At 36.4% G+C, this 18,434-nt stretch overlaps 1 protein-coding gene across 2 annotated transcripts; it reads left to right on the forward strand.

Annotated features, from left to right (window-relative positions):
* The first annotated feature begins 295 nt into the window (after window positions 1–295).
* Window positions 296–8,292, forward strand: LOC306992739 (uncharacterized protein). 2 transcript variants are annotated; one of them, XM_079601896.1, is made up of 3 exons: window positions 296–337; window positions 697–751; window positions 6,208–8,292. In XM_079601896.1, exons 2-3 carry the CDS (start codon window positions 723–725, stop codon window positions 7,673–7,675), a joined length of 1,497 nt encoding a protein of 498 aa, XP_079458022.1. In that variant the 5' UTR covers window positions 296–337; window positions 697–722; the 3' UTR covers window positions 7,676–8,292. The 2 variants fall into 2 exon arrangements, with proteins under 2 accessions (XP_079458022.1, XP_079458023.1); XM_079601897.1 differs by lacking the exon at window positions 296–337 and adding an exon at window positions 545–624 and having other exon boundaries at window positions 6,208–7,730.
* Window positions 8,293–18,434: the final 10,142 nt, after the last annotated feature.

Here is an 18,434-nt window from a genome sequence, read left to right on the forward strand (position 1 = left end):
GCCGACACTTAAACAGAGACTGCATTTATACTAAAGGCAACACCCATTTTCTGAAGGTCATGTGATTATGGGAACACATGTTTTTTTATACATTCACATAATGGTACAAGTAGATTGACTCTGATAAACAATCAAACTCTAAAGAGGCTGTTTAAAGATATTTGTAGGATAAAAAAGAAATTATCATTTGAATCATATGTATAAAAAACCATGTGTTCCCATAATCACATGACCTCCAGAAAAAGGGTGTTGCCTTTAGTATAAATGCAGTCTCTGTTTAAGTGTCGGCAGGTTGTCTGTCGGCTGAATGAGGATTGTTTAAAGCAGATCATATTGTGTGAGTAGATCCACTTCACAAAATTATTAACTGAATTATGATCTTAATCTGAATTGTCACAGTACATGATATTACAGGATTAAAGACAAAGAAAAAACAACAACTAAATATAAGTTTATATGTACAATAACCCATTTGTATTGCTTGTCATATAGATTTTGCTACTGCATTGTAAAAGTAGTGCTGTGTGATTCCTCGCATATGAGCTATGAGTGGTTATATGGTGCTGTATATAATGCAAGATATTTGGTAATAGTCTACTCTACGCTAATAAATATATATCAAAGGTGAGAGGCAGTTTTCCTTTTTACATGTCTATATTTAAATACATTTATTTAATGTCTGTTTTCTTCAATTAGCATCAGATTGCCGAGTAACCACCACTATGACAGAATCTCTACTGTTATCAGAAGGGTAAGACTACATCATTATTTAATGTTGTTGTCTGTTAGTTCTCGAATCTGATTGGCTGAGAGGACTTCCAGCAGGGCTGATGAAATATACTTTGTGCACCACCTTACAACTAGATCATATTTATCATATACAGATACATATATCTATAAAGTGATACATATAATGTCTTACATTCTGATCTTCAGAGAAGCTAATTCAAGTGCTGATAATTTAAACAATCAGAAATGTTAATATAAACACGCAGCAACATCTCTGCATCCCCCTTAGTGGGGCCCCCTTTCCCGTTACGCTGGTTATGGTTTTACCGTCACGCCTCGGCCGCCTTTTTCAAACTGGCACAGCGCTTACTCGCGGAACTGTAGAAAATGTATGATTTGGTTTGTTAAACATGAAGAGGGCTTATCCGTCTGGCTTGGCCGCTCGCTCTAATTTTAACCTAGATAAATGTGCTCTATTACTAGGCACATATCCAAGTGGAGCGTAGATGCTAAAGTAGTGCACTTCATGAAATGGAGGTGCCGGCATGGCCACTTGCATTTTTTTTTCTGACAACAGTGGAAACAACTAAAAAAAAAACTTAAAATACTCCATAATTTATGGTCATACCTATAAGAGTAATATATCATTTGAAATTTGTAAAGTTAATTTGTGTTAACTCACAATAACAACAAACTGTTGCGCTTCCCTTTCAAGGGAACTCGAGCTGCGTCGAGACGCGGTGGGAACGCCCTGCGTGATTGCGTCGTGAAGCAAGTGTATAATCAGTCCAATGGAAAGACGAGACGTCATAGGCGGGTGACGTCATCAACCAAGAAGCTATAAAGCACCCCTGAAAACAGACCGCGACAGCTTCTGCGCCTTCAGCAAGCGATCTGTGTATTCTGTCCTTGTCTATTTTTTGTTGTCTGTCAAGTTGCAATATATATATTATGGCAAAAGAGAGCAAGCAAATGTTGTGTTGTTCCCTGCCCACGTTATATCACGGCCCGGGTGGGGACACACACATCAGCTTGTGTTGCTTGTTTGTGAGTGGAGCATGTTAACAGTCAGTTCTCGAGGGGGCTGACTGTGAGCATTGCGAGAAGCTGTCCGTGAGGACGCTCCGCTCCCGGCCGGGCGTTCTTCTGGGAGGACTGTCTATCGTGGGGTTCGCAAACGGATCTGACAGCGGGGGTTGAGACCGGCGCCGCCTTATCTCAGCTTTCACCTGCCAGATCCAGTGCCTTATCACAGGGAGAAGCACGCTATTCAGTTTCGCCTCCCCGCGATGAGGCACTCATGCTGCGATTTTCCAGTTCCGGGGAATTGGTATCGTTAGTGTTTTGTAAAAAAAAAAAAAAAAAAAAAGAGCAAAAAAAATAATAATATATATATATAATGAATAAGGCAGATGTTTATGAGTTTTCAATAAATAAATAAATGTCAGCTCATAACTCTGTTGAATAAAGAGGAGCTTATAAAAGGAGGTTTTATTTAGTGCTGTTGCTAAGTTAAATATTTACTGGCCAGCCGAACATTATGAGAGTGAGAATATAAGTAAATCTCTATATCTCAGACTCCTCGTCGAGATCGTGGAATAAACCGGTTTCTATTTTATGTGTTTAATCCCCAAACTTCTACTATAGTAATGTTATGGGTATTAAGTATCATGGTATGACAGAGCCTCGGGTTAAAGAGACGCTTGCAAGTTATCTCTCTCCTGAGTCGGCGTCATCATAACCCCCGACGTTACCCACCAGCCATCATAAATAATAGATAAATATTATTAGGCAGCGCTGGTGGGTATATAGGACATGGATGAATGTGAGGATGTCAACACTGCGCTATTCAAGAATTGCGTCGCGCAACAGATAAACTATACCGGGAGGGACGGTTTTGAGAAATCGTTTTTCCTCGGCGTCCTCTGGGGTGCGACTCTCTGAGGAGGGTCACAGCGCTGCCAGTTCGGTTGTTCCCTGCCGGCATTTGTCATATGGCGTAGTGGGTATTGGGTTCCCACTGCGTCTCGACGCAGCGTCTCGTTCCCTCTCAGGGAAACAGGGTTACATACGTAACCTGAGACGTTTTGTAAAATTAAGAAAACAAACAGGACATGCTTTTTGCTGTCTCTGTCTCCGTGAACTGGAGTGTGTCTCAAAAATGAACCGAAACACAGCGTATAGGCTACTTGCCACAGACATGAGAAAAATATATATGGAAAGCTTGAAATGTCTACTTTGAAACATACTAATTCGAAAACAAATATTCTCTGATTATGTAGTCCATGTAGGCCTATGAATGGTGCATTTCTCTCAATAGGCACTTTCAATACTGCAGAGATGGCGAGTCAGCATCATCAACTTTATCTTTGCAGCCGACACTGACCCAGAAAACACTAGTTTATTAATAAACAATTAAAATGTCTCCTTCTTATTTTTCCAGACACATTGATAATCATTATCTTGCTTTGCGGCAAGTCTTATGTGTGCGTTTGAGCGTGAAATATGCTATATTATATATTTAAGCAGCCTAATTAAATTAAAATAGGCTAAACGTGTGATTAGTCGGCTAATGAATGACTAGGTACTAGTGGACTGGAAAAATCTTTAGTAGAGGGCAGCCCATTATTAAATTATCCAGCTCTTCTATGTTAAATTAAATGAGTTAACATAATTAGTTGATCAACTATCGGTAATCAAATAAAGTTTAAAATAAGATGCTAAGATGGGTTAGTTCGCCCATTTAAGACATGAAGTTGTATGCAATCCTTACCAGCACTATAGTGCATACAAACTGTCCCACTCTGTGGTCACCTCCCTGGTCAGAGTTCTGACCGCTGGAAGTTTTTCAAGAAAGTAGTCCTGGTTAGTTTCCGGGGCCTCAAAACTGTGCGTTTTTACGTGAAAAAATTATTTGCGTTTCAAAGCTTGATTAATTTACATCACAAAAAACACGCCCGGCAAAATTCATACCTCAGTTTTAATCGGGACTATTTTCTTTCCATTTCTATCAATCCGCGCTGCTGTCAACGTCAACAGTGCGCACGTTCCGATCAGCTGTTGATAGCGCGACTCGCTGACAAAATGGGCCCTATTTTAACGATCTGAAACGCAAGTATCAAAGCGCAAGTAACTTTGTGGGCGGATCCCGGCGCTGTTGCTATTTTCCCGGCGGGATAAACGACTCTTGCGCCTGGCGCAAATCTAAAAGGGGTTGGTCTGAAGTAGCTTCATTATTCATAGGTGTGGTTTGGGCGTAACGTGAAATAAACCAATCAGAGCGTCCTCTCACATTCCCTTTAAGAGCAGGCGAGCTTGTTCAATGGCGGATTGCTATTATAACGGCGGATTGGTATTATAACGGCGGATTGCTATTATAACGGCGGATTGCTATTATAACGGCGGATTGCTATTATAACGGCGGATTAGCCAGCGCACGCCAGGAGCGGTTCACAGCCGAGGAGACCGACGTTCTCGTCAGGGCCGTAAAACACAGAGAAGTGACATTGGGGATGATGGAGAAACCACACAAATTAGCTTCGGTTAAACAGGCGTATAATTTGGGTAAATGTGTAGCCTAATCTAGATTTTTTTTTATTTTATCTAGATAGATCTTTTTCACATCTTCACGGACACAACAATAATTTCCCTCGTGTGTTAATATTTTTCCTTGTAATAATGTATGATTTGCACAAATGAAAACTGCTGCGTCTGTTTATATTAGAGAATCAAAGTGGATGCGCGTTAACACGCTACGTAATGGCCAAGCACGCGCCCTTAAAATACCATATCACTAACGCGCAACGCGCCGCTGTCTTTAGACTGTTTTTCTCCTGGTCAGTGGCGCAATTGCTTTCTAAAACTGGAAAATATCACCAGGGAAGTTTTGCGCCGGAACACACTCCTCTTTGCGCTGAACCGCCCCCGCGAGCGCAAGTTCATTCCCTAATTTACCGACGTGCGTCTGTGGAGGGAAAAGTCCGCTGTGAGCGGGTGCAAAATAGGAATGATACATGCGTCGGTGTTCAAAGTCAATTGCGCTGGGTGCAAGATAGGGCCCCATGTCTGACTACGAAACTTCTGATGATGAAACCAATTTTCAGCAAATTGTACCTATATCCCTATATACTGTTTTTATATTAGACTTCTTTTCAAGCTGAGTCTAATCATCAGCTTGTTTAGCGTACCGACATGGGATCATAAAGTTAGAAAATAGAGCTTACCCGTGCTACTGGTACAGCAAAACTTGTTAAAATTTTAAAAAAGTTTTTTTCTTTTTCCTCCTTGGTTGGGGATGTAATCGTCTTCGCTGAAGTGAGCATTGCACACACGAAAATCCTTGATTCTGGATATTTTAGCTCCCGCAGAGTAGCCGATGGCAACCAGCCAAAGCTGTCTCATAGCTATATCCGAAACAGGAAAACGATGGAATGTGAACGGTGATCCCGGCACATTCTTGTGGTCACAACCTGGGAATTTACAAGTTCGCACCATTGTTGAAGGGCCTCATTGATTAATTTTACCTGGGGGCCCCAATCAATGTAGCTCCGCCTCTGCTGATCTTAATGGACAGCACTCATTGTTGCTATGGCGACGACCTTGTGAATAATTCCTCTACACAAATACACTACATAGATATGTATCAAAATTAATTAATCAAATGAAATGAGAATTACATTGGTTTATACGTTTTTTTTTTAATACATGCGTTTTTAATGCAAGTTCAGACAAGACTACTTTGGCAAATTACTTGAGTTTACAATTAGCACAATTATATTTGGCGGTATGGTTCCTTATGGGGGTTCTTGTGCCATAATTAATGATATGCATAGCTTTAGCATTAACCCCCCATAGAACCATAAGCTTGAGTAATATACAGATTGAATACAGTTTGGTAATGTCTTTAAGCCACAGTTTAACGTGTAGACGTAGCAGGGTAATCCGGGACATCTGTGCTGTAGATTGACTATGAGGTCTCTCACTTTGATGTCTGTTACTCTAGGTCTAGGACTTGGAAACCTTGGTAATCTGAAACAAAGAAGACAACAACCAGAAGGTGCATGGGAATATGCTTGATACTTATAGTGGTGAGGGTGGCAGGGTTGCGAGCAGTTTAGGCATATTTCCCGGGCAGTAGTGCCACGTATATATCCTTCTGGTCTGAGGAGAAAGGTAGTGGTTGGAGCGATTTGACAGCTGGCCGCATCAACTGATCGCAGCCTATGCCTACGTGGCCTGTCTGAACTAACGCTGCGCTTGATTTGTTTTTAATGTACAGTAGTCTGAGAATCAAGCATGCTAACATTAAAGTTTGTTCATTTTAACGGCTTCACATGAATGTTCTTGAGCAATTAAAATAAACATTATCAGAACAAGACATACATACATACATACATATATATATATATATATATATATATATATATATATATATATATATATATATATTTATTATAACATTCTATTTTAACATTACAGAGAAAAACACATGACTGGGTTATGTCAAGAGTTACATGAAATCATCAAGAAATGCAACTCAATTGAAGATGGAAATCCTGCTCGATATCTTCTGAAAACTAGTACAGACAATTTTAATCAATCTGAACCATATAGAAAAATAAACTTTGGAGAGAGAGACAAAAATAAACCCCATAAAACTGTTCTAATAATCGGAGAAACAGGAACAGGAAAAACAGCCCTGATCAACACGATGATCAACTACATGTTGGGTGTTCAGAGAGAAGACAAGGTTTGGTTTGAGATCACAGATGACCAGAGTGACCGATCATCAGTTTACAGTCAGACCTCCAGCATCACTGTCTATGGGTTTTATCCACAAGAGAGTAAAACTGATCTAACAATCATCGACACACCAGGATATGGAGACACTCGTGGAGTTGAGAAAGATCAAGAGGTCTCCAAGAGTTTTCTTAGATTAAGTGAATCTGCAGAAGGTATTCATAAAATACATACAGTGTGTCTGGTGATAAATGCAACCCAAAATCGACTCTCTGACAGACAGACGTACATATTTGATGCTGTTCAGTCTTTATTTGGGAGAGATATTGCTGAAAACATTGTCTTGCTCTTCACACACTCAGATGGAGCTCGACCTAAAAATGCTCTGAAGGCTGTTAAAGAGGCTAAAGTCAAGTGTGCAGTGAATGAACAGAATCAGCCAGTGTTTTTCCTGTTTAATAACCGTCAGTCAGATGCTGATGAAGAAGATGAAATGATGCAGAAACAATCATGGAATCTCAGTTTTAAAGGAATGGAAGGATTGTTCAAGTTTCTTGACAACATAAAACCAAAAACCCTGAAGATGACTCAAGATGTGTTGCAGAATCGGAAACAGTTGGAGGCAAAACTCAATAATCTACAGTCACGTGTTGAAGTGATGAAACTAAAGCAAAATGAGCTGAAACAAACTCAGGAAGCTCTGAGGGAGAACAAGAAAGATGTTGAAGAAAATAAGAACTTTGAGTATGAAGTTGAAGTGCCCTATAAAGAGAAGGTTGATATTGATACTTCTGTAGCCTATAAGGCGGTGTGCTGCAGCGTCTGTGAGGAGAACTGTCATTATCCAGGATGCTGGTGGGTCAGTAATCTCTCATGGTGCAGTGTGATGAAAGATGAACACTGTAGAGTGTGTACAAAGAAATGCCACTACAGCAAACACGTTAAAGAAGCAAAAATATATGAAACAAAGACCAGGAAGGAGAAGAGGACATATAAAGATTTAAAGAAGAAATATGATGGTAAGATTGGACATGGTGTGTCTCTGGTCCAGAAGCTGGAAAAAGAACTGCAGGAATTAGAGCAAGAGAAAATAAAGCTGGTGAATGAAGCTTTTCACTGTGTGGAAACTCTGCAGAAGATCGCACTCAACACTGATTCTCTGTCCACACTTCAGCACATTGATTCTCTGGTTAAAGGAAATCAATGAACCTGTAAAAGCCAAAACACTTGAAGAAATCACTAATAATGCCTCATCTCAAATGATGCTGACAGTGAAAATCTGAAAATAGGATCCTGAAAATGTTTCTGCTTCGTTCAAAAGCATGTCCTTCCTGTGATGGTAATCTATATTATCATTGATCGTAATTGCAATGTTTTATGAATCTAACATTTTTCTATCATCACACTGGCCTGCATTTTCCATTTGTAAGTTGCTTTGAATAAACTGCATCTGCAAAATTAACTAATGTTAAAGTGATTACTGTGAATTCTGTTTATTCGTTTATATATAAGATACTATTGAAAATACAGCAGTGATACTGTAAGAGCAACAAATAGCCAGAACATTGTTATTGATCATAAAAGTATGTGCATGTAATCATTGTCACTAAGAGGCTGTTTTAACTGTATTATATAAAGCAGTGTCATCTAGAGGTCATATTACTATAAATGTGGACTGTGCTGTTAATTCACTATGAATTGTTTGGGCCTTGTGTTTATTGCTTCATGCTTCATGTGTTTATTGAGAATATACATAAATATCATGAAATGCTTTCACTTGTGTTTTACTTATATCAATAAATTCATTTAACCAACAGGTTGAGGTTTTTAAAGGGTCATGAACTGGATTATTTTATTATTTTATAATGTTTCGGTGCCCTTATAATGTTAGCATGGTTTTTACATCAAAAATTGTCATCATTTAGAAATAAAAAGCATTTTTCCAAGCCTGATTTTAGCCTCTGATTTGAGCGCTCTATTTTAAGCAGCAGGTGTCATGGGTGCGGCGTATATTTTCCTGCTTTTTTTTTGTCCTTTGCCAATCACACCTATGTACCTGTTCAGAAGGATAGAAGCGTCGGACATCGAACAGACACAGATAGACTCCAGAGATGTCTGACCAGGTAATGTTTCACGATTTCATACAAATATTAGGCTTGTATGAATATATTTATGGAGTAGACAACCTATTCAGAAGTAGTTTTGGAAGTTTGGCAGATTTTTAAATGAATTCAACCTCTAAGAAACACAAGAAGAACACGTATGTGCATTATAGCTCGCTGCCACATCACTAATGCCGAATCTATTAGTCTTTTCTTTATATTTAAAACCTTTTCTTCTAAAAGAATTGAATGGATGCTATCTTTTGAACTCTTGGCGTGAAAACAATCTGAGGTTTCTACCATTCTTTCATGATTTTTCATGTTCATCACTATTTCAAAATAAAGGTCTGAACTCTTAGGAGTATGAAAATATTCTTGTTGCAATTTGATAAATTACGGCTCCTCAGTAATTTATTTTGAAAATCAGTCTCCAAATATATAAACTAGAGATTTTAAGCTTTCAAATGACATATAGTTTGTCAAGATTAGTTTAGGTTTAGTATAGGATATTACTGTTTTAAATATGTAATGGCTGTGGCCAATATATGCCAATATAAGGGGTTAGAACAACTGTTGGATTTTACAGTGTAGATACTTCAAATAATGTGAGAAATAAACAAATCATGCCTCAGCTCAAATGATGATGAAACTCTATAGGATCTTGAAAATGTTTCTGCTTCGTCCAAAAGCATGTTCTGCATGTGGCGTAAAGCTGTATTAACACTGAGCATAACGGCAATATTTCATAAATATAAACATATATCATCAGCATAATACAAAGTTTCTACAGTAAGATATATTGAAAATATAGCAATACTATTGTAAAAGCAACAAATAGTCAGAATATCATTTATCATAAAATTATTATGATACGGCAGTGGCTCAGTGGTTCATGTTGTCTACAAACCAGAAGGTTGGTGGTCCATGAGCAAGACACCTAACCATGTGGGCAGCTGCTCCCGACGAGCTGGATGGTGCCTTGCATGGCTGACACCACCGTCGGTGAATTAATGAGTGAATGTGAGGCAAAATGTAAAGCGCTTTGGTGGCCATTTGGTGGTCTGTGAAAGTGCTATATAAATGCAGTCCATTTATTAATCAAGCACTGCTACCATCTACATCTACAGGCCATTTGAGTGTCATCCTTCAGGTGAAATCGGCAGTCATCGGATCAGATCCACGAGAGCCAGACCAGTCCTCCACACACACCCAACGGCCAGCTTCAACTCCCCTCACACAAAATGCAGGCTACTATTGTTTTGTTTTTAAGAAATGATCAATGATTTGGGTTCAGAAGACTTTTATTTGTCAACTGGAGTCATGTGGATTATTTTGATGCAGCCTAAATAGGACCTAGAAATGAAATAAATACATATGTATTTTTGGATCATCCAAAATTCTCGACTACTATCTCTTGCATTCACTTCAGCTGGAGGCCTGAAATTAAATCCTAAAAATCTTAAATTCTGTTCTGATGAAGAAAACTCAGATACTTTTTGGATGGCCAGAGGGGGAGTAAATTATCAGCAAATTTTCATTTTTGAGTTAACTATTCCTTTAAGTAATGCACATTATTGCGAACTGCTCTCAAACCACAAGTCAGGAATGAACTCAAACCAGGAGGACGTCAGTTTTCACTTTCAAACATCGCATTTCTTTAATTAAACTGTCACTTTTTGAATTTTAATAATCTTATTTCACTCTATATGATTACTCTTGTCTTTCCTTCCATTACATTAAGACTATTTTTAAAATGCATTAGTGTAAAGGGTGCTCATTGCTGTTCCTGATATCAAAACTTTTTCAAATTTATAACAAAAATAGACTTTGAAATGTAACTTTTTTTCTTGTGGTCTTAAGTGCTTCCTGGGCATCAACTCTAATACAGGATCTAAATCCAAAAAGAAGCAGGACGGCATCAATCAGCAAGTTTGTTCTCTACTGCGAAAACTTTTGGATTTTGAATGGATGGCGATCCCCTAGTGAAAAAAAAGTATACTTTATTGTATTTGAAATATATTCCCTTTTTCAATAGTACATTGCAAATATACTAAAAAAAAAATACTATCTTTAAATATATTAAAAGTATATTAGCATCATGCTTTGTATCTATTTTTATAATACAACTTTTAACACACTTTAAAATAATAGTACTTTAGTATATTTTCTAAAAATATATTTAAAAACAAGCATAGCCTACTTTTAATATATTTCTAACAAGTGCACTATAAGTACATTGGTAATAAATATATGCTTAAATACACTTTTAAGAAATATGCTGAAAACAAGCATACTTTTAATGTATTTCTAACAAGTGCACTATAAGAACATTGGTAATAAATATATGCTTAAATACACTTTAAAAAAAAATATGCTAAAAACAAGCATACTCTTAATGTATTTCTAACAAGTGCACTATAAGTACATTGGTAATAAATATATGCTTAAATACACTTTTAAGAAATATGCTGAAAACAAGTATACTTTTAACATATTTCTAACAAGTGCACTATAAGTACATTGGTAATAAATATGCTTAAATACACTTTTAAGAAATATGCTGAAAACAAGTATACTTTTAACATATTTCTAACAAGTGCACTATAAGTACATTGGTAATAAATATGCTTAAATACACTTTTAAGAAATATGCTGAAAACAAGTATACTTTTAACATATTTCTAACAAGTGCACTATAAGTACATTGGTAATAAATATGCTTAAATACACTTTTAAGAAATATGCTGAAAACAAGTATACTTTTAATATATTTCTAACAAGTGCACTATAAGAACATTGGTAATAAATATATGCTTAAATACACTTTAAAAAAAAATATGCTAAAAACAAGCATACTCTTAATGTATTTCTAACAAGTGCACTATAAGTACATTGGTAATAAATATATGCTTAAATACACTTTTAAGAAATATGCTGAAAACAAGTATACTTTTAACATATTTCTAACAAGTGCACTATAAGTACATTGGTAATAAATATGCTTAAATACACTTTTAAGAAATATGCTGAAAACAAGTATACTTTTAATATATTTCTAACAAGTGCACTATAAGTACATTGGTAATAAATATGCTTAAATACACTTTAAAAAAAAATATGCTAAAAACAAGCATACTCTTAATGTATTTCTAACAAGTGCACTATAAGTACATTGGTAATAAATATATGCTTAAATACACTTTTAAGAAATATGCTGAAAACAAGTATACTTTTAACATATTTCTAACAAGTGCACTATAAGTACATTGGTAATAAATATGCTTAAATACACTTTTAAGAAATATGCTGAAAACAAGTATACTTTTAATATATTTCTAACAAGTGCACTATAAGTACATTGGTAATAAATATATGCTTAAATACACTTAAGAAATATGCTGAAAACATGCATACTTTTAATATATTTCTAACAAGTGTGTAACCCACCCAATTAATTGAGGCTGTGTTTTCATGTATTTTCATGTATGAATTTTTTTTTTTTTGATTTTATATTTTTTCTTGCCTAATGCATGAAATGTTCAGACATATGTTTTATTATAATTTATTTCATTTATTATTTTGTTTTTGCTGAGGGCCGAAACCATAGACAGTAATAGTATATAAAGGCCGAAACTAAGAATTGCGTCGATGGGTGCTGACGTCACATTCGCGCCAGCTCGTTGAACAGAGAGATATGTGAGCCACGTGTGTGGCTATCGTTTATCTTATCCATCGTCGTCAATATTTTTCTGATTTGATGTCTGAACTGTTTTATTGCATTAGGTAAGTCACAATTATTTCATATTTTCATAAATAATGTTTAAGTTTGTGTTTGTTCATATAAGAAAATGTGGATGGTTCACGCTGTTCGTAATCGAGTATAAACTGGGCAATACAACACATGTAAAGTGTGTATGCTGTATTAGTATACTTGTTAAACCTGTTTACACATTTATGTTATGGGAATATTGTATTAAGTTTAAAAGTTATGAATGTTATATGCATTTCGTGATGGGTGCTGACGTCACATTCGCGCCAGCTCATTGATGAACAGAGAGATATGTGAGCCACATGTGTGGCTATCGTTTATCTTATCCATCGTCGTCAATATTTTTCTGATTTGATGTCTGAACTGTTTTATTGCATTAGTTGGCTTGTTTCAACGCTCCGTGGACGTGTTGGATTCGCGCAGTGAGGGAGAAACGCGCTGGATTCCGATGTGGAAGAATCGAGTCATCTTGGCGACTCTTTCATGAGGAAAAAGATTCGATTTGTTCATCGTTCATCCCTGCAAAGTCTGTAGGCATTCACCTTCAAACGAACTGAATTGAACTGAGTCGATTACATTTCCATCTACACAAATTTAACTGAGTCAATTACACTTCTATACAAATGAACTGAACTGAGTCATATTCGCACGAACTGAACTGAGTCCATCACACTGAATTGAGTCAATTGCATTGCACTCAGACTTCATCACACTTACAAGGTTGAATTTTATTTTTTTATTTTCATTTTATTTGATTGTCATTGATGAATGGTACAGATATCTCATGTGATGTGTACAAAGTGATGCGTGCCTATGAAGTGAGATTTCAGTGAATACAGTTACTGTTCAGTGAACTGATTGTTTCATTCATTAATTTCATTATTATTCATTAATTCATATTTCATATTTTATTTCATTCCTTTGGTTCAATAATTTGTTTTAAAAAATTTATTTATCTGTCTAGTTAGGATTTTAGACACCAGTTAGTTTAAATAAGTGCAGACACACATTATAATTGTTTTAAATATATTTTTTAATGCAAGGTGTGACACCCCGAACCCGGGACTTCATATACTTTAAGTTGTGATCAGGGTGGGAAATTAGCACCCGCCGAGGGCGGGTACTTTTTCAAAGTGGCGGGTCACTTTGCCGTGTATAGAGAGCCTAAGTCCCGCCCCTCCGCTTCCGGCTCATGGGACCTTATTTCGGAAAAAATATGTATGGAAGTCAATGGGGAGAGATAACTTATCTTTTTATTCCGTCTGAACTGTCCCCTGAACTACACATATGATGTTTGTCAATTTAAAAGGTAAATATGAAAGTCAAGAAAGTCGCAGTTTGTCATAAAACAGAAGAGTAACGTTTAGTTGTATGTGAAAATCGCTCGATGAACTACATCTCTCGTCTCGCACTATGTAGCCTACGTCACAAGATCCGTTGCTCGTATGTGTGTATTCTGGCTCAAAACACGAGTCAGGCATGACGGCGTAACGTTACGATTATAATGTAAGACTATAGAAAAAATGACAGACGTTAGCTTCAGTAAAGTTAGCTTCATTCATTGAGAGAAAAGGTATGACGTCGCATGTGCGCCTTCTGGGTTTGTAGTCTTTGTAATTACGTATTTTCATAGTCTTATACCTCAACCGTTTTACATCAAACTGCGACTTTCTTGACTTTAAAATGTATCTTTTAAATTGACAAACATCATATGTGTAATTCAGGGCACAATTCAAACGAGATCAAAATATTTGTTGTCTCTCGCCATTGACTACCATACAATATTTTTCCGAAATAAGGTCCCATGGTGGTCGACCGGAAGGGGAGGGACTCAGGCTCTCTATACCAGCCACAGTGGCGGGTGGATTATAATAATGCTGCGTTCGCACCAAAAGCGAATACAGTTCGCAAAAATTCGCAGAGTGATTTCATTGTACGGATTGGACAGCCTTTGTCAAAGAACGCGGTTGCTAAGTAACAATAATACACTTTTGTCGAGTAACTCTTTTGATTGGTTTTCAGCGCTGTGTGTCACGATGCTGAAGAGACCGTTATACTGTATAATTTATACACATAGCTAAACTGAGAAAAAAAAAAAAGTGTATAGCTGAGCTGAGCTGGTGCAGAAGAAAGGGAAATTATTTTTAAAAATGTGGCGACATATCCCTGTTGTTAGCAGACCCGCAGCGGAGTCAGCAGTTATAAATGAACAACTACAAACTGAGGGCGAAGTAACGTTAAAGAAAACGAAAAGGTACTTTTCTAACAAGTGGCGCATTGATGACCGAGGGAAACCGAGGGAATGGTTATCCTACCTTCCCGACGACCAATCTATGCACGTGCAGTGGTTTTAGGTTCGTCTGAAAACGTTTTAGGTTTTAGGTTCGTCTGAAAAGGGAAAGTGTCGGTTTAATCCGCTGTGGCCACAAATGCCAGAATTCAATAATTGAAACCCCAAATCAGAGCTTTTCTGTTAAAAGAACATGTTTTCTACAGTCTTTTACACAGTATCTGGCAACCATGCGCGCGCGCGCTCTCTACACTGCTGAAGCGCGGATGATCTGAAAAAACAGACAAGCTGGAGTTCAGCGATCTTTATTTGAGATTTTCTACTTAAATTAAAGTGTCATTCAGTCGGCCTGTGTTCTGTCACGAGCCGCTTGCGCTGTTTGTGCGACTAAATCTGCGAACAAAATGCAGGCTGATATCCAGCAGTGTTTTTAATGTTGATATGAGCAAGAATGCAATGTTTCCCGAATATCCACACGATTTCAAATGTGACATTGATTTTATACATCAGTAAAAAAAAAAAAAAAGGTAACATTTAAGTGATGTACTGCATTTAAAACAGTATAGTCAGGCTTATTGCTCTATTTTGCAACGAAATCTGTGGCTTTGAACGAATCGTGAGATTCAATGAATGAATGACTTGATGACCGCCACCTACTGGCTATTTTAATATAATATTTTAATTAATATTAAACGTTTTTTAACATTGCATATTTATTGAACATCGTTTTATTTAAAGCATTATTTATTTTTAAAAGGTATTATAAAGGTTAAAAATTAAATGGAAAAAATTATTAAAGGGGGCGAATATTGTCCCTTAATGGAAAAGGTGTGACTGCAGTCTAAGTGGAAGAGGGGGTACGGCACTCAAAAAAATTGGAGAACCACGGAACTTAGGAAAAGGGATATGTAGAATTGCACAAGTGCTACTGCTAAAGAGTGCAATGTAAATAATTTCTCATAAGCTTAATTGAATGGCCTAGAGAGAATAATTATGACATTTTCTGTCTAAAGACTACATATAAAATAGCTACCTAAAGTAACTGCAGTTTACTAAACGTAATGACTAAAAGTTTGCATTCATAAGCATTTTCGTCTGAAGATGAAGACTAAGACTGAATCAAAAATGGTTGCCAAACTGAACACTGGCCTACACACACCAAGTGCACTACAACGCTGTTGCGTATGTATTAAATATGACTGATCAATTAAATAAAATGTTTTATTTAATTCAAGTAGCCTACATAGTAGCCTACATAATTATTTTCCAGGGTTTAAAATTTATACAGATTTGATATTTTCCCCTCATACTTATGTGGAATGGGTACGAAGTTGGCATTGAACTTCATTTGAAATGGTATTAAAAAGGTCTTAAAAAGCTTTGAATTTAAGCTGGAGGATCCTGGGGGTACCCTGAAATAAATAAAAAACGTATTGAAGCAATTTCTTTCTTGCAATTTGAATTCCGGAAAAAGTGGCTGGTAAAAAATATAAGTGGCTGGTAAAATTGAGCATCCACCAGCCACTGTGGCTGGTGGACAAAAAAGTTAATTTCCCACCCTGGTTGTGATTATAAGTATTTGGTGAGCTCAGACCCCAAGTAGATATTTTTCCTCCTTTTATTTTATGGTGTTATCCTATTAATAGGTTACAAGTGCACTATAAGTACATTTGTAATAAATATATGCTTAAATACACTTTTTAATGTGCATTTGTTATTGAAGACAAAGTGTGCTATTTGTAGTATTTGGATTAAGCCAAAGGTATTACGGAGAATATCATTTTTACTCAAACATAATAGACTTGTATATTGCTCGTAATGATTTTGTAATGGACTTGTAACACAGATAAGGTACACTTTTTATTATCACTAATCAAGTATGTAACTAGTCCCTACACAGGCATATACTTAAAGTATACTAAGTATACTTGAAGTTGTTCCAATTTAGCACACAAAAGTACACTAAATACACTTAAAGTTATGCTTTACTACAATTTAAATACAACTAAAATATACTTAGTACAAAATTAGTTGTTTCAAAATAGCACACTTAAAGTTAACTAATCCTTAACACACTTGAAGTATACTTGTAATTAGTGTTGCTGCAAATATACTTATAAATTTTTAATACATTTATGGTATATTTCTTGTATGTTTCGAAGACACTTGTAATTAATTTGTAATGTACTTGTAACACAAATAAAGTACACTTTAATACACTAATCAAGTATGTAACTAGTCCCTACACAGGCATATACTTAAAGTATACTAAATATACTTAAAGTTGTTCCAATTTAGTACACAAAAGTACACTAAATACATTTAAAGCTATGCTTTACTACAACTTAATTACTACTAAAATATACTTAGTACAAAATTAGTTGTTTCAAAATAGCACACTTTAAGTTAACTAATCAATAATACACTTGAAGTATACTAATAATTAGTCTGGCTTCAAGTATACTTAACATATTTTTTTTTCACCAGGGTTTAGAGGAACTGTTGCAGGATAACCCTGTGTTGGCTTATTGACAGCACAATAAACTGTAGCATGTTCGTTCTGAAAGCTTGTTACAGTTTTTCTCGATTGCTTAAACACTATAACCAGGCTTTTGAACTAAAATTTCAAAACCATAATGCCATTTATCAAAAAGCACACCCATTTCACTAAACTATAAACACAAATCCCTTCATTTCTCATTGCCTACACCATGTGGTCATTTAGAAAGCACTAGTATTCAGTATTGTTCACTCAAGTCAGCACAGCTTCAGCTCAGTTAGCACACACTTACCCAGGTGAAAACACTAAGAGTCAAAATTTAACACACATCAATCAGATCCTTCAAGAGATAGATAAAAGGGCCCGAATCAGTTTATTGAGTTTTGGAACAATAGATCCAGAAAGACATGAAGAAAGAAGTCGAGGAGGGATAGGAGGAGGAGGAAAGGTAAGGGGAAGGGCAAGAAGACAAGCAGTCTCGGATGAAATTCAAGCCACTTTAGTTGACCATGTCCTTGTCCATGGTATGAATGGGGGAGGCTGGGCTATGAGTAAGGCCGAATTTGAGACACTTCACCGTCGCCTCCATCATCAGAAGCTTCAGGGAGGTGTGCTGGCAAACAAAATTCTATCACTAAATAAGAGACAAACATTTCCCATTGTCTTTGATGAGGTTTATTTTCTAGCAAGAAAAGGCCAGCAGTCGTACAGTCACACGAGTGGCTACAGAGTGTGACAGTGAAGGGAGAGCATCCTTCCTCCTTTATAGTCTTGACTCCCAGAATGTTATCTTTCTAGGCCAATGATGGTATTTCAACCATACGTGGAACATTCTTAGACTTGTTCATCATATTTTATCCTTTAGTGAAGGCCCTCCTGTCACTACACTCTTTACCATTCCAGTACAATTCCATATTTGAATAAGGTTTGTGTGTGCTCTATAACTGTCATATGATGGTCACACACATATCTTACGTAAGTAAATAAAAAACAATTTAGAGGAGAGAGTAAAAAAAAAAAAAAAAAAAAAAAGACTAAAACAGGAAAAACAAAAAGTTTTTTTTTTTGTGTGTGTTACTGTGTAGTACATGGATGTATCAAAATGTGCCAATGTATCCATTGGTTGTGTCTTTTGTGTTCATCAAGTGAAAAGGTTTGTGAGGGGGGAACCACAAGCAACATAACTTACCAGTTTTGAAAATGTTGTTTTGTATTTATTGCACCAGTGTGTAGGACTATGTTGTAGTGTGTGTGATTTTGATGGCTTGTGTGTCCAGTCTGAGGGCAAAGTTTGGTTTTTCAGCA

This window comes from Phoxinus phoxinus (genome assembly GCF_949152265.1).
Source record: "Phoxinus phoxinus genome assembly, chromosome: 24".
NCBI lineage: Eukaryota > Metazoa > Chordata > Actinopteri > Cypriniformes > Leuciscidae > Phoxinus > Phoxinus phoxinus.

What these genes read in the sequence shown, in the direction of transcription:
- LOC306992739 (XM_079601896.1), top strand. Translation starts at nt 723, where the DNA reads ATGACAGAATCTCTACTGTTATCAGAAGG. An exon ending in TCTCTACTGTTATCAGAAGG is followed by an intron (nt 752 to 6,207) that starts GTAAGACTACAT and finishes TTAACATTACAG; the next exon opens with AGAAAAACACATGACTGGGT.